At 44.8% G+C, this 15,855-nt stretch overlaps 1 protein-coding gene across 4 annotated transcripts in view; it reads left to right on the forward strand.

Annotated features, from left to right (window-relative positions):
- LOC121576745 (NT-3 growth factor receptor) overlaps positions 1-15,855 on the forward strand; it is a 302,625-nt gene that overhangs the window by 241,941 nt on the left and 44,829 nt on the right. For all 4 annotated transcript variants that reach the window (XM_041890145.2, XM_041890146.2, XM_041890149.2 and 1 more), the window contains exon 12: positions 14,948-15,136. In XM_041890145.2, coding sequence (XP_041746079.1) covers positions 14,948-15,136 — 189 coding nt within the window. The remainder of the gene's footprint in view (positions 1-14,947; positions 15,137-15,855) is intronic.

Here is a 15,855-nt window from a genome sequence, read left to right on the forward strand (position 1 = left end):
CTCTAGAAAGAGGCCCGAGTTCCCGACTTGCAATTCTGAGTTGGATGACTGTTCAAAAAGTATTTTCCCAGTCGGAGCTAGTTTTGTTCAGAGTTCCCAGTTGTCTTGAACTCACTGAAGTCTGAGATTTCCCAGTTCCGAGTTTCCAGTTGTTTTGAGCGCGGCAGAAGTATGCTGGATTGACAGCATGGCCAATGTTGACTGTTTATCCTTTTAAGCTTGGAAAAGAGACCCTTAAACCCAGACTTGGGACCACACACCCACTCCACTGAATAGCAGGCGAGTGATTGCTTTGCAATGCTTGCAGTTAGCCACTGATTCCTTCCAAACCACTCATTGTTGTATTTGTGATTTCCAACTTTTTGTGTAATGTTTATGTCCAATTGCCGATGAGCACCGATACGTTTTATCTATCATTATTTCTCTTCATATAACAAGGATTGAAAGGATTTGCCAGTAGACTGTCGACTTGATTCATGATGATGACTGCTAGCTTGGTAGCTAAGATTTTGAAAGTATGATGTTGACATGATCAGTCCAATCAAAGCTACTGTAGATATAACGTGATTTGACATAATTGTATCTGTGGCCAATGAACTTGAACCTTCTTGGATGGGCACTTCTAACTCTATGGCAGCACCCTAGGGGCTTGAATTTTCGAGCTCTACGTAGTGTCCCCATGAGTGACAGAACACTGAGCCAATCAAGGCCCAACTAGGGAACATTACCAACCCCTACGCTCCGTATTTTCCGCTGGCTGCCCCACCACCACAGAAAGCACTGAGCTAGGCTGAAACACCTGCATTTTGGAGCTGCCTTACTAAAGAAAGCAAAAAATAGACCAAGTTTGAATGCGGCTTTATGAACTCAATTATATATATTTTTTTACATTGTTTGCAAACTGATATGTGACGTGTATTAATGCCAATATAACATTTTCTTTAGCTAAACAGGTGGGGCTCAAAACAGATGGGGCCCTGCCCCACCTGCCCTGAATGACGGGTCGTCAGTGAATATACAGTGCATTCTGAAAGTATTCAGACCATTCACTTGTTCCACATTTTGTTACGTTACAGCCTTATTCTAAAATGGATAAAAGTTTTTTCCCTCATTATTCTACACACAATACCCCATAATGACAAAGCGAAAACAGGTTTTTTGAAATTTTTGCGAATATAAAAAATAAAATACAGAAATACCTTCTTATATAAATATTCAGACCCTTTGCTATGAGACTCGAAATTGAGCTCAGGTGTATCCTGTTTCCATTGATCATCCTTGAGATGTTTCTACAACTTGATTGGAGTCCACCTGTGGTAAATTCAATTGATTGGACATGATTTGGAAAGGCACACACCTGTCTATATAAGGTTCCACAGTTGACAGTGCATGTCAAAGCAAAAACCAAGCCATGAGGTCGAAGGAATTGTCCGTAGAGCTCTGAGATAGGATTGTGTCGAGGCACAAATCTGGTAAAGGATACCAAAAAAATTCTGCAACATTGAAGGTCCCCAAGGACACAGTAGCCTCCATCATTAAATGAAAGAAGTTTGGAACCACCAAGACTCTTCCTAGAGCTGGCTGCCCGGCCAAACTGAGCAATTGGGGGAGAAGGGCCTTGGTCAGGGAGGTGACCAAGAACCTGATGGTCACTCTGACAGAGCTCAAGAGTTCCTCTGTGGAGATGGCAGAACCTTCCAGAAGGACAACCATCTTTGCAGCACTCCACCAATCAGGCCTTTATGATAGTGGCCAGAAGGAAGCCACACATCAGTAAAAGGCACATGACAGCTCGCTTGGAGTTTGCCAAAAGCCACCTAAAGGACTGTCAGACCATGAGAAACAAGATTCTCTGGTCTGATGAAACCAACAGTGAACTCTTTGGCCTGAATGCCAAGCGTCCTGTCTAGAGGAAACCAGGCACCGCTCATACCAATACCATCCTTACGGTGAAACATGGTGGTGGCAGCATCATGCTGTGGGGATGTTTTTCAGTGGCAAGGACTGGGAGACTAGTCAGGATCGAGGGAAAGATGAACGGAGCAAAGTACAGCGAGATCCTTGATGAAAACCTGCTCCAGAGCACTCAGGACGTCTGACTGGGGCAAAGGTTCACCTTACAACAGGACAACGACCCTATCTACCCAGCCAAGAGAACTCAGGAGTGGCTTCGGGACAAGTCTTTGAATGTCACTGAGTGGTCCAGCCAGAGCCCGGACTTGAACCCGATCAAACATCTCTGGAAATATCTGAAAATAGCTGTGCAGCGACGCTCCCGATCCAACCTGACAGAGCTTGAGAGGATCTGCAGAGAAGAATGGGACAAACTCCCCAAATACAGGTGTGCCAAGCTTGTAGCGTCATACCCAAGAAGACTCAAGGCTGTAATCGCTGCCAAAGGTGATTCAACAAAGTACTGAGTAAATGGTCTGAATATGGTTTCAGTTTTGTATTTTTAATACATTTGCAAAAATGTCCAAAACCTGTTTTTGCTTTGTCATGATGGGGTATTGTGTGTAGATTGATGAGAATAAAAAAAGAAAAACATTTTTTGGGGGGAATAAGGTTGTAACGTAACAAAGTGTGGAAAAAGTGAAGGGGTCTGAATACTTTCCGAATGCACTGTGCATTAAGCTGCAGAGGGCTAAATCAGGGTCACACAGAGTGTTTCTTGGTAGTCTTAAACAAATCTACTTTGAAACAAAAGTATACACACATGGTTATGGTCTTTAAAAAAAGAAGATACAGTGGGGGGAAAAGTATTTAGTCAGCCACCAATTGTGCAAGTTCTCCCACTTAAAAAGATGAGAGAGGCCTGTAATTTTCATCATAGGTACACGCCAACTATGACAGACAAAATGAGGGAAAAAAATCCAGAAAATCTCATTGTAGGATTTTTTATGAATTTATTTGCAAATTATAGTGGAAAATAAGTATTTGGTCACCTCCAAACAAGCAAGATTTATGGCTCTCACAGACCTGTAACTTCTTCTTTAAGAGGCTCCACTGTCCTCCACTCGTTACCTGTATTAATGGCACCTGTTTGAACTTGTTATCAGTATAAAAGACACCTGTCCACAACCTCAAACAGTCACACTCCAAACTCCACTATGGCCAAGACCAAAGAGCTGTCAAAGGACACCAGAAACAAAATTGTAGACCTGCACCAGGCTGGGAAGACTGAATCTGCAATATTAAGCAGCTTGGTTTGAAGAAATCAACTGTGGGAGCAATTATTAGGAAATGGAAGACATACAAGACCACTGATAATCTCCCTCGATCTGGGGCTCCACGCAAGATCTCACCCCGTGGGGTCAAAATGATCACAAGAATGGTGAGCAAAAATCTCAGAACCACACGGGGGGACCTAGTGAATGTCCTGCAGAGAGCTGGGACCAAAGTAACAAAGCCTACCATCAGTAACACACTACGCCGCCAGGGACTCAAATCCTGCAGTGCCAGACATGTCCCCCTGCTTAAGCCAGTACATGTCGAGGCCCGTCTGAAGTTTGCTAGAGTGCATTTGGATGATCCAGAAGAGGATTGGGAGAATGTCATATGGTCAGATGAAACCAAAATAGAACTTTTTGGTAAAAACTCAACTTGTCGTGTTTGGAGGATAAAGAATGCTGAGTTGCATCCAAAGAACACCATACCTACTGTGAAGCATGGGGGTGGAAACATCATGCTTTGGGGCTGTTTTTCTGCAAAGGGACCAGGACGACTGATCCGTGTAAAGGAAAGAATGAATGGGGCCATATATCGTGAGATTTTGAGTGAAAACCTCCTTCCATCAGCAAGGGCATTGAAGATGAAACGTGGCTGGGTCTTTCAGCATGACAATGATCCCAAACACACCGCCCAGGCAACGAAGGAGTGGCTTCGTAAGAAGCATTTCAAGGTCCTGGAGTGGCCTAGCCAGTCTCCAGATCTCAACCCCATAGAAATTCTTTGGAGGGAGTTGAAAGTCTGTGTTGCCCAGCGACAGCCCCAAAACATCACTGCTCTAGAGGAGATCTGCATGGAGGAATGGGCCAAAATACCAGCAACAGTGTGTGAAAACCTTGTGAAGACTTACAGAAAACGTTTGTCCTGTGTCATTGCCAACAAAGGGTATATAACAAAGTATTGAGAAACTTTTGTTATTGACCAAATACTTATTTTCCACCATAATTTGCAAATAAATGCATAAAAAATCCTACAATGTGATTTTCTGGAGAATAAAAATCTCATTTTGTCTGTCATAGTTGACGTGTACCTATGATGAAATTTACAGGCCTCTCTCATCTTTTTAAGTGGGAGAACTTGCACAATTGGTGGCTGACTAAATACTTTTTTCCCCCCACTGTACCTGTACCATTACAGATGTAGAGTTGAAATGTATTCCATTTTGAGTTTACATCCCAATATTACATTTTATATACATCACATAAGACTGAAATATGACAAAACCGTTTGACATAGAAACACCGGATATCCGGTGTTTAAAAAAAGTAATAATGTTTATGAATTATGAAATTATTAAAAATATTAATAACATTCCACCCATGAGGGCAATTTGGTCATTTGATTGTAGAACAGGGCTACTGAGGTTTTCAGAATATACAGAAGTGATCCAACATGCTGTCACTTATGTAATGGTAATATAAAATACATTTATTTTAATCTAGAAAAAGCACTGATGTTTGCAGAGGAAAATGGCATCACTACATTCTACTATATGCAGCTATCCACAGGTTTGGCCATGTCAAAAATATCTTGAGAGATTTTGATCCATTCCACATGTTTAGAATCAATGGCATGTAACATTTATTCTATTTATTATAGTTGAGAGGAAAGGAATATAGAATTGAAGTCTTGACCTTGGTAATACTCCTCCTAGCGTTTACCTTGATTATTTTTATACTTCTGTCTGGAGTTATGGTATGATCTTTCCAATTAAGGGAAGAAAGAGAAAGGCATCTTAAATGACCTAATTAGTAGACGTGGTCATCTAGCAGTCAGAAGCACATACAGTACAGTATATTACAGGGCTCTCCAACCCTGTTCCTGGAGAGCTACCCTCCTGTATGGTTTAACTCCAACCCTGTTCCTGGAGAGCTACCATCCTGTAGGTTTCCACTCCAACCCTGTTCCTGGAGAGCTACCATCCTGTAGGTTTCCACTCCAACCGTAATCTAGCACACCTGATTCTAATAATTAGCTGGTTGATAAACTGAACCATGTTAGTTACAACTGGGGTTGGAGCAAAAACCTACAGGAGGGTAGCTCTCTAGGAACAGGGTTGGAGTTAAAACCTACAGGAGGGTAGCTCTCTAGGAACAGGGTTGGAGTTAAACCATACAGGAGGGTGTGACACTCTGGCTCCAGGGACTCTGATTTATGGAGCCAGGGTTGTTCATTTTCATTTGGGTGTATTTCTATGTTGGGGATTCTAGTTGTTCATTTCTATGTTGGGTGATTGTGTTTGATTAGTCATATGACTCCCAATCGGAGGTAACGAGTGTCAGCTGTTCGGCTCGTTATCTCTGATTGGGAGCCATATTTAAACTGTGTGGTTTCTCCTTGGTTTGTGGGTTTTTGTTCCATGTTTCTGTCAGTGTTACAGAGGACTTCACTATCGTCATTTGTTGGTTTTTGTGGTTGCTTTATTAAATAAAGTCATCATGTTCACTCCACGCGCTGCGTATTGGTCCGCTTCTTCAGACGATCGTGACAGAAAAACCCACCATAGAAGGACCAAGCAGCGTGTCCAGGAGCAAGACAGCTGGACATGGGAGGAGGCGCCTGGTAAGGAGATCGAGAGGCTGGCGATGGCCCAGGTGGGCAAATCGTGGTCCTGGGAGGACATGCTCGGGGGCAAGGGACCTTGGGGGAAGATCAAGGCCCTGGCGAGAGAGGAGCAACGGCGTCAGCAGGGCCATCATCGTTGGAAGGACGAGAGGCAACCCCCAAAAAGTTTTTTGGGGGGCACATGGCTTAGGCGGCTGGGCAGCAGGAGGCTGCTACAGGGAGACGTGGAGAGAAGGCTATCGGATTACGGGAGCCATTGGCGAGTAGAGGAAGGGAAGTTGTTGCGGCACGGCGTGAGAGACTGATGTGTGTTACCAGTCCGGTCCGGCCCGTTCCTGATCCCCAGTTAAAGCCAGTGGTGTGTGTTCCCAGTACGGACCGGCCTGTTCCTACTCCACGCATCAAGCCCACGGTGTGCGTCGCCAGCCCAGCCCGGCCTGTTCCTGCTCCACGCATCAAGCCCACGGTGTGCGTCGCCAGCCCAGCCCGGCCTGTTCCTGCTCCACGCACAGAACCTACGGTGTGCGTCGCCAGCCCAGCCCGGCCTGTTCCTGCTCCACGCACCAAGGATACGGTGTGCGTCGACAGCCCTGCCCGGCCTGTTCCTGCTCCACGCACCAAGGATACGGTGTGCGTCGACAGCCCTGCCCGGCCTGTTCCTGCTCCACGCACCAAGGATACGGTGTGCGTCGACAGCCCTGCCCGGCCTGTTCCTGCTCCACGCACCAAGGATACGGTGTGCGTCGACAGCCCTGCCCGGCCTGTTCCTGCTCCACGCACCAAGGATACGGTGTGCGTCGACAGCCCTGCCCGGCCTGTTCCTGCTCCACGCACCAAGGATACGGTGTGCGTCGACAGCCCTGCCCGGCCTGTTCCTGCTCCACGCACCAAGCCCACGGTGTGCGTCGCCAGCCCAGCCCGGCCTGTTCCTGCTCCACGCACAGAACCTACGGTGTGCGTCGCCAGCCCAGCCCGGCCTGTTCCTGCTCCACGCACAGAACCTACGGGGTGCGTCGCCAGCCCAGTCCGGCCTGTTCCTTCTCCCCGCACTAGCCCTGAGATGCGTGTCCTCAGCCCGGTACCTCCAGTTCCGGCACTACGCGCCAGGCCTAAGGTGCGCCTCAGACGGCCAGAGTCTGCCGTCTGCCCAACGGCGCTTGAACTGCCCGTCTGCCCTATGGCGTCTGAACTGCCCGTCTGCCCAACGGCGCCTGAACTGCCCGTCTGCCCAACGGCGCCTGAACTGCCCGTCTGCCCAACGGCGCCTGAACTGCCCGTCTGCCCAACGGCGCTTGAACTGCCCGTCTGCCCAACGGCGCTAAAGCCGCCCGTCTGTACTGAACCTGCAAAGCCGCCCGTCTGCCATGAGCCTTCAGAGCCGTCCGCCAGACCGGAGCCGCTAGAGCCTTCCGCCAGACAGGAGCCGCTAGAGCCTTCCGCCAGACAGGATCAGCCAGAGCCTTCCGCCAGACAGGATCAGCCAGAGCCTTCCGCCAGACAGGATCAGCCAGAGCCTTCCGCCAGACAGGATCAGCCAGAGCCTTCCGCCAGACAGGATCAGCCAGAGCCTTCCGCCAGACAGGATCAGCCAGATCCGTCAGCCAGCCATGAGCAGCCAGATCCGTCAGCCAGCCATGAGCAGCCAGGTCCGTCAGCCAGCCATGAGCAGCCAGATCCGTCAGCCAGCCATGAGCAGCCAGATCCGTCAGCCAGCCATGAGCCGTCCAGCCAGGATCCGCCAGAGCCGTCCAGCCAGGATCCGCCAGAGCCGTCCAGCAAGGATCCGCCAGAGCCGTCCAGCCAGGATCCGCCAGAGCCAGCCAGCCAGGATCCGCCATTCAGTCCGGTGCTGCCCCTTAGTCCGGTGCTGCCCCTTAGCCCGGTGCTGCCCCTTAGCCCGGTGCTGCCCCTTAGTCCGGTGCTGCCCCTGAGTCCGGTGATGCCTCTTAGTCCAGTGCTGCCCCTTAATCCTGTGGGGTTTAGTTGGGGGTGGTCATTTGGAGGAGGCTACGTAAGCGGGTAGTGACTATGGTGGGGTGGGGACCACGACCAGTGCCAGAGCCGCCACCATGGACAGACGCCCACCCAGACCCTCCCCTAGACTGTATGCTGGTGCGCCCGGAGTTCGCACCTTTAGGGGGGGGTACTGTGACACTCTGGCTCCAGGGACTCTGATTTATGGAGCCAGGGTTGTTCATTTTCATTTGGGTGTATTTCTATGTTGGGGATTCTAGTTGTTCATTTCTATGTTGGGTGATTGTGTTTGATTAGTCATATGACTCCCAATCGGAGGTAACGAGTGTCAGCTGTTCGGCTCGTTATCTCTGATTGGGAGCCATATTTAAACTGTGTGGTTTCTCCTTGGTTTGTGGGTTTTTGTTCCATGTTTCTGTCAGTGTTACAGAGGACTTCACTATCGTCATTTGTTGGTTTTTGTGGTTGCTTTATTAAATAAAGTCATCATGTTCACTCCACGCGCTGCGTATTGGTCCGCTTCTTCAGACGATCGTGACAGAGGGTAGCTCTCCAGGAACAGGGTTGTAGTTAAAACCTACAGGAGGGTAGCTCTCCAGGAACAGGGTTGGCGTTAAAACCTACAGGAAGGTAGCTCTCCAGGAACAGGGTTGGAGTTCAAACCTACAGGAGGGTAGCTCTCCAGGAACAGGGTTGGAGTGAAAACCTACAGGAGGGTAGCTCTCTAGGAACAGGGTTGGAGTTAAAACCTACAGGAGGGTAGCTCTCCAGGAACAGGGTTGGAGTTAAACCATACAGGAGGGTAGCTCTCCAGGAAAAGGGTTGGCGTTAAAACCTACAGGAGGGTAGCTCTCCAGGAACAGGGTTGGCGTTAAAACCTACAGGAGGGTAGCTCTCCAGGAACAGGGTTGGAGTTAAAACCTACAGGAGGGAAGCTCTCCAGGAACAGGTTTGGAGTTAAAACCTACAGGAGGGTAGCTCTCCAGGAACAGGGTTGGAGTTCAAACCTACTGGATGGTGTAGTTAAAACCTACAGGAGGGTAGCTCTCCAGGAACAGGGTTGGCGACCCCTGATATATATCCACGGGTCCTAAAGGTCCAAAGTGTTTTTTGAAAGATTTCTGGAAGATCTCCATTACATATCTTGAAAATGGATCATGTATTAATCATGCATGGATCATGTATGGATCATGTATGGATCAATTATCGATCATGTCTTGAAATGTGCATATTATGTATTTCAACCATGGTTCATCACAGCCTACCACTGTCCTGAACTGAACTGATTTGCATTTTCATGTTCTAAAAGTGATTCACACAATGTGCGAGGACATTTTCCCTAATTTTTGGTACAGCAGAATGTAGCCCCGCCCATTAGACCTTAATGTGCTTTAGATGCCAATAATGGTCTGATGGAAAGACATCAGTCTTCTCAATAATAGGAAGGTGTTCTTAATGTTTTTTACACTCAGTGTAATGAACCATCATCACTATAGAAAGAGTTCATGGAAGTGAGGGTGGTTACAGTAGAAGCATTTATTTTGTATGTTGATTCATCTGACAGCTCTTTGTTTGATTGTGTGATTGTTTAATGAGTCAAAAAAGCAATACGAGGTTTCAACTTGCGCATCCAATAAAGATTGTCTTTTTAGTTGCTCTGTTTCCTTCCGCTTCCTGAGTCACTACTTGAATACAATTAAACAGGAACCAATCCAGTTCAGCCGAGTTGCCTCTGTGTTACCACAGGCTTGGCATCGCAGATGCCATGTGCGGCTCCCACAGTAATCACATTTGTTTGAGCTGTACAGAGGGGCTTTGCTTCAGTAGACAACTCAGAAAGATGAGATACACCCTTCTCCACAGGCCACCACTGAGCTGATTTACACTGTTATAGCATGACATCCTTCTCAAACCCTGAGCACTGTTTGATTCATTCAGCAATATCCAGGTTCATCTATTAATGATGCTGATTTTTAATGTGGGACTTTCTGGGTATTGTCAGGATTAGGGCTTGTTGTGGAAGATATTCAGTTATCTGAGATAGATGGCACCCAGTGATTAGATCAGTTGCAAGTTATGTTGGAAGTTACTGAGAAAATGGACTTCATTAAGTAGTCTGTGTGTCCGTGTCTTGAATTGAAAGCAAACCGTGATGGATCACATTGCATTGTGAAAGAATATGGAAAACACTTACAGTGCATGTTGATAACCAAAATTGTTCCTGACATTATTAATATTTTCCTGCAGAACTTTGCACAGCTGTATAATAGAGTTAGTTGTTGTTTTCACTCTTTGCTGTATACGGAAGAGTATTGGGGTCAAGTGAAGAGAGAAATGTAATAAACAGCAACGGGTGGTGATACTTGGATTTTCTTTTTTGCACGATAGTAAAGTGGCAATATTTTGAGAATAAAGTGGCAATATTTCTAGAAAAACATAGCGGATTTGGTTAAGTGCATGTCTCCCTGGCTCCCTTTTGCTGTGCGCGGCACCGTTGAAATGCCTGCAGTTAGATGACCTGGTGAAACTATACTTTAGAATTGGCTTTAGTAACAAGGAAATCCTTTCTCTTTTAGCACATAATAACCATATTATTATAAGTATTAGAACCTGGAAAAGGTTGTGCCACAGATTCTTTTCAGAAGGAGGAACCATGGTTACATACAGTGGGGGAAAAAAGTATTTAGTCAGCCACCAATTGTGCAAGTTCTCCCACTTAAAAAGATGAGAGAGGCCTGTAATTTTCATCATAGGTACACGTCAACTATGACAGACAAAATGAGGAAAAAAATTCCAATAGTCTCAATAGTCTCCGCTATGTGTCTCAGCTATACCGTTAACTTAGGCTACCACTTGTTTACCTTATAGAGGCTAGTGGCTAGACCTGTTGGCTGTTAGGTTATAATAATGGAAAGTAAAATTACTGTCTTAGATGGGGCTTTACCCAAACCAGTGCACTCCTGCCCCATGGCTATGCAAGGTCCATGAAAGGGGTTTGGGGGCAGCCTTTGAGCCCAACAGGGACGCGCAATCCTACTCCACACAATTTGTGACCTACATTCATAAGGTAATAAGCATAGGCCTATGAGGCTACTTCATTGGAAGTGTAGCCAAATAAAACACCATGCCATTACACACAAATTTTTAAGTTAACCTTTCGTTTCGACATATACGTTGCTGGCCTAGCTGTTACTCTCTAAAATATACTATGCAAGGTGTTGGCATACGCAGGGGATTGAGGATAACATTGTAGCGAATTTGAACGGCACCATGACAGGGACTGATGCACGCAATGCCATGTATTTTCGCAGTCTGACATGGCCGTTAGAATGGTATTGCTGTGGGGATACTGTGTGTGTGTGTGTATGTGTGTGACGCCAGTTTGAACAAGTGTATTAGACCCCCCCCTCCCCCCCACACACACACCTGCATACACACACAACCCACCTGTCAGATATGCAGTTAACCAAATCCCCTACTTTAATCTTGAAATATAACTGCAACTTTATTCTCAACATTTTGACTTTATTCTCTAAATTAAATTTGGAGTTTATTCTTTGTTTTTTTTACTTGGCCCTAATACTCTTCTGTAGCTGTGACATGTAAACATCTTTAAATCGTATTCATACTCATTTCAATGTATTTCTATTGCATTTCTGGAGAGGAGATGTAAACTTCCTGTATCGTATTGCATTATATCCCTGAGGCTCAAAGCGATTCTCACAGCATAATGCATTTTTTAAGAGTAAACCTCAAATGCATTTTTTACCTTTAGGGGTGCTGAGAGCTTTCATATTCCTCTCATCCCATCATCTTAAACACTAACCATTGCATGTGAGATAGGCTCAAGTCTAGCGGGTGTGGTGGAATGAAATGATTTCTCCCTGCTGTTGATGCTGTGTCAATAGCATTGCTGTTGTGCCATAATGCTATGCTTGTTGGAGCCTATGTGTCAACATGGATGTGACCTTTGTGTGAAAGGTGGTTGTGTGTCTATGAAAAGTCAGTTCAAGCCTGTCGACCCTGCCTCCCATGTCAGAATGCTTGACCTTTCATATGGAGGGGTCCATGAATAGGGCTGTGGCGGTCATGGAATTTTGTCAGCCGGTGATTATCAAGCAAATAACTGCCGGTTTCACGGTAATTGACCGTAATTAACATAAACACATTAAGCATCTCCTGGCTTCCACACATAGCCTACAAGCCTCTGATGCAGACCTTTGGAACATCTACATTTAAAAAAAGTATAATAAATCCATGTAATATAGCCTACACCATCACAATAAATCCATTATTTATTTTAGACACTGAGTTGTCCTTATCTTAGGCCCTGATCTGGCTATGCCATATGGCTGTGGGCTACACTAGTTCATTTAGCAGGCAAGATTTGCTTATAATTCCATGGCATTATTTTATATTATTTTATAGTGTGAAGAATACAATTGAACATAGCTGAATAAAATAGAAAGGATATTTTCTCCAAACAATTTGAGGGAGTGTGCACATGCGGCTATTCTGTGTTGAGCGGTTAACAAAGAAACAGGTACTCCCATATGCTTAATTTAGAGTTATTTATGTTAATTTAGTTGTGATACAAATGTTGGGCTATATGTTTCGATTTGTTATACATTCTAAGGCTGCATGATGCGGCTCTAATGATGATTTGAATAAAGTGGCATGAAAGGCATGAGCTCTGCTTTGTTTTTTGCGCAGGCTGCACACACTTCATCAGTCTCTCATTCACAATTTGACAAGCACTTGTTAATGCCTCAAATTTCCTGGCTGCATCCCCTTTGTGTGGCTGTATTGAAGATATTTGAAGAACTGTCCACATTTACTTTTCGTCGGCCTAACAAACAGCAAAAGCACTAGCCTATGTCAATCTACTATCCCCCATAGTACAAAAGTTGACCTATTCTATTTTGTGCGAGATATAAATATTCAAAACATAGTCTGGGACAGTTGTGGGATGCGATTGATCCCAAATGAATACAACCACTAACATCAAAAAACCTGTTTTACGCAATGAGCCTGATGCAACAGATCAGAACATTTAGCTTAAAATGTTGATAAACTATTAGGCTATTTCTTCACATTATAAGCACAGCAATGCGCACACGGCAGTAGGCTATAAGCTCAAATGTTCCATTAGCAGGAAAACACCATTCTTAAAAGTGACCACAAATGTGATTATGCATGTAATGCTTTTATTATAAAGGTGCATTTTTATGGTGAAAATGATCTTCCCCAAACTTGAAACTCACACGCTGCGTATATATGCCAGTTAGGCTCTACACCTGTTTTACAGCAGATTATTGTGCTTCATTTTAAGAAGTTATATGGCCACTTTAGTTGTGATACAAACCTTATCAAAACATATAGGCCTATGGGCTAGGCTACATGACTTGTGCAACTATGATTTGAAAAAGTTGCACAAAAAAAAGTTGCCTTAAGCTGGGCATCATTCATAAGTGATAATATATCATTCACAAGTGATAGGCTAATATAGTCACCCATCAGACTATTCTTGATTGAATCATATACTAAATAATATATGTGTGAAATTTGTTTTGATTTAGAATGGACCATTATCTGTCTCGAAACAGGGGCAGGGGAAAAAAAGACTATCTATGCACTTAAATAGTGAATGGAGGATGCTTTTCCCGTGGCTCATTTTCATGACAGCCAGGTAGGCTATACTCCTGTTGTAAAGATAATTAATGTGCTTAATATTAGGAAAGTTAATAAATAAATATAGTAGGCCTAGCCTATAGAAAGCTGATGGGATCCTCCTCTTTTTAATAGAGGCCATCACTCTGTTTTCTCATGAAATTGCATAGCCTATAGAAATGTTGTGCAACATGAGCTCATGGGCTCTCATGAAGTGTTTGATTAGATTTTCTATCACATTTACATTGATGTCAGAGTGATTAGAGGGACAATAGAGTGCTGAGTACCAAGCAGTTAGCAAGTTTGGTAGGCTACTAATGACCATCAGCAGCATCAGAGCTTGGAGAAGCCTAATTACCATGACTAAACGGTCACGTGGAATTTGACTGCCATCATGACTCATGACCGCCTCTGTGGCGGTAATACAGTCACCGTAACAGCCCTACCATGAATCCTATCTGTCTTCCCTGATCGCTTGTCAAGCCAGGATGGTGTGCGTGTCAGCTTGCAGTGAGTGTACACTGAGCTGCTATTATATTGGATCCATTTAATAGAGCTTGTTTTCTGCCTCGATAAGACACACTCTGTACATAGCCTAGTAGGAACACACTGTGAAATATCTGACATTCCCAAAACAATGCTTTGGAATGTACACTACCGTTTGTTGCCTGTTTCCGTTTCTCGCGGCTCTGTCAGAGTAGGAGCACAGAGCAGTTAGAGCGAGCATGGGATGGGAGAAATAGAGTTGTGAGATGAATGGGACATTGAGTAATGTGAGGGTTGGGTGAGGATTTGAATTTTACAAATAATGGTTGCCCAGGGCCATAGTAGCAAAGACTGTTGGGTTCATAATTAGGCTAAGACAGTTCATGCTCGTTTAGATTGCTTAAAGCGTTCTGAGGGCAGCCGAGCTGAGCCGTACAGAGATCATTCTTATACTGACAAATTAGTCTGCATGCTTATTGCTTTCAGACATATTAATAAATTATTTATCCTCCTGCAGTCTATTTTGATTAAAATGCATCATCTTTAGTATGGTGGCAGACCTCTGCCTGATGGCTCTCTCTCTCTCTCTCTCTCTCTCTCTCTCTCTCTCTCTCTCTCTCTCTCTCTCTCTCTCTCTCTCTCTCTCTCTCTCTCTCTCTCTCTCTCTCTCCTTCTCTCGCTCTCCTTCTCTCTCTCTCTCATTCTCGCTTTCTCTCTCTCTCGCTCTCTTTCCCTCTTTCTCTTTTTCTCTCTTTCTCTCTCGCTCGTTTTTTCTCTCTCTCCTCTCTCTCCTCTCTCTCTCTCCTTCTCTCTCTCTCTTCTCTCTCTCTCTCTCTCTCTCTCTCTCTCTCTCTCTCTCTCTCTCTCTCTCTCTCTCCTGCTCTCTCGCTCTCTCGCTCTCTCTCTCTCTCGCTCTCTCGCTCTTGCTCTCTCAGAAGAGAAGCAGAATACAAAAGACTTTGGACATTCATACACATTGGACAATAAAGTCATCTTCTCTTTTCTCCCTCCCTCCTTCTCACAGGACCCGTAGCAGTGATCAGTGGTGAGGAAGACTCGGCCAGCCCTCTTCACCATGTCAACCATGGCATCATCACCCCCTGTACCCTAGACGCTGGGCCAGACGCTGTGGTCATTGGGATGACCCGTATCCCTGTCATTGAGAACCCGCAGTACTTCAGACATGGACACAACTGTAACAAGCCTGCTACCTGTGAGTACACATCAGCTCTGTTGACATTCACAGTCGTTCTTATCAACCCTATGTATGTATGTATGAAAAAATATATATATATATGTATGCACTCACTAACTGTAAGTCGCTCTGGATAAGAGCGTCTGCTAAATGACTAAAATGTAAAATGTAAAATATGTTCCTATCAACATGGGCTAGTGTTAGCCCAAGGCCCAAAATGCCCTCTGTACCCCTTCAAACAGAAATAAATAATTTAGGCCTACCTTAAAATGATTTGTTTTATATCAGAGAGAAGCAGCACAATATATTTCACTGTAGGTGTGACCATTTTTATTACATTTGTCACATACATTTATTAATAAGATATAGATAAAATCATACTTAAATCATATTGATCATCCTTGAGATGTTTCTACAACTTGATTGGAGTCCACTTGTGGTAAAATGTAAAATATATGTAAGACTGCCTTATGAGGCCCTGTGAGTTTCCTTTAATTTTCCATGTTGCCTTAATCCTTCCTAATCTGGGAATGTTTCATTCTTTGGGATTTAAAGGTATTGTTTACTCTCTGCAGGTAGTTCCATGCTGCTCTTTCTATGATCCGCTTCATAACCATGATTCAGAATTGGATTTACTGCCTTTCCACAGATGTACAGTATTTATGTCCTTTATTCCCTACCTCTACACACTGCACTGCAGTGTAACAATTTCCACTGGCTCTCTTGTATAGGAATTA

The sequence above is a fragment of the Coregonus clupeaformis genome, chromosome 29, assembly GCF_020615455.1.
Source record: "Coregonus clupeaformis isolate EN_2021a chromosome 29, ASM2061545v1, whole genome shotgun sequence".
In the NCBI taxonomy this organism is placed as follows: Eukaryota; Metazoa; Chordata; class Actinopteri; order Salmoniformes; family Salmonidae; genus Coregonus; species Coregonus clupeaformis.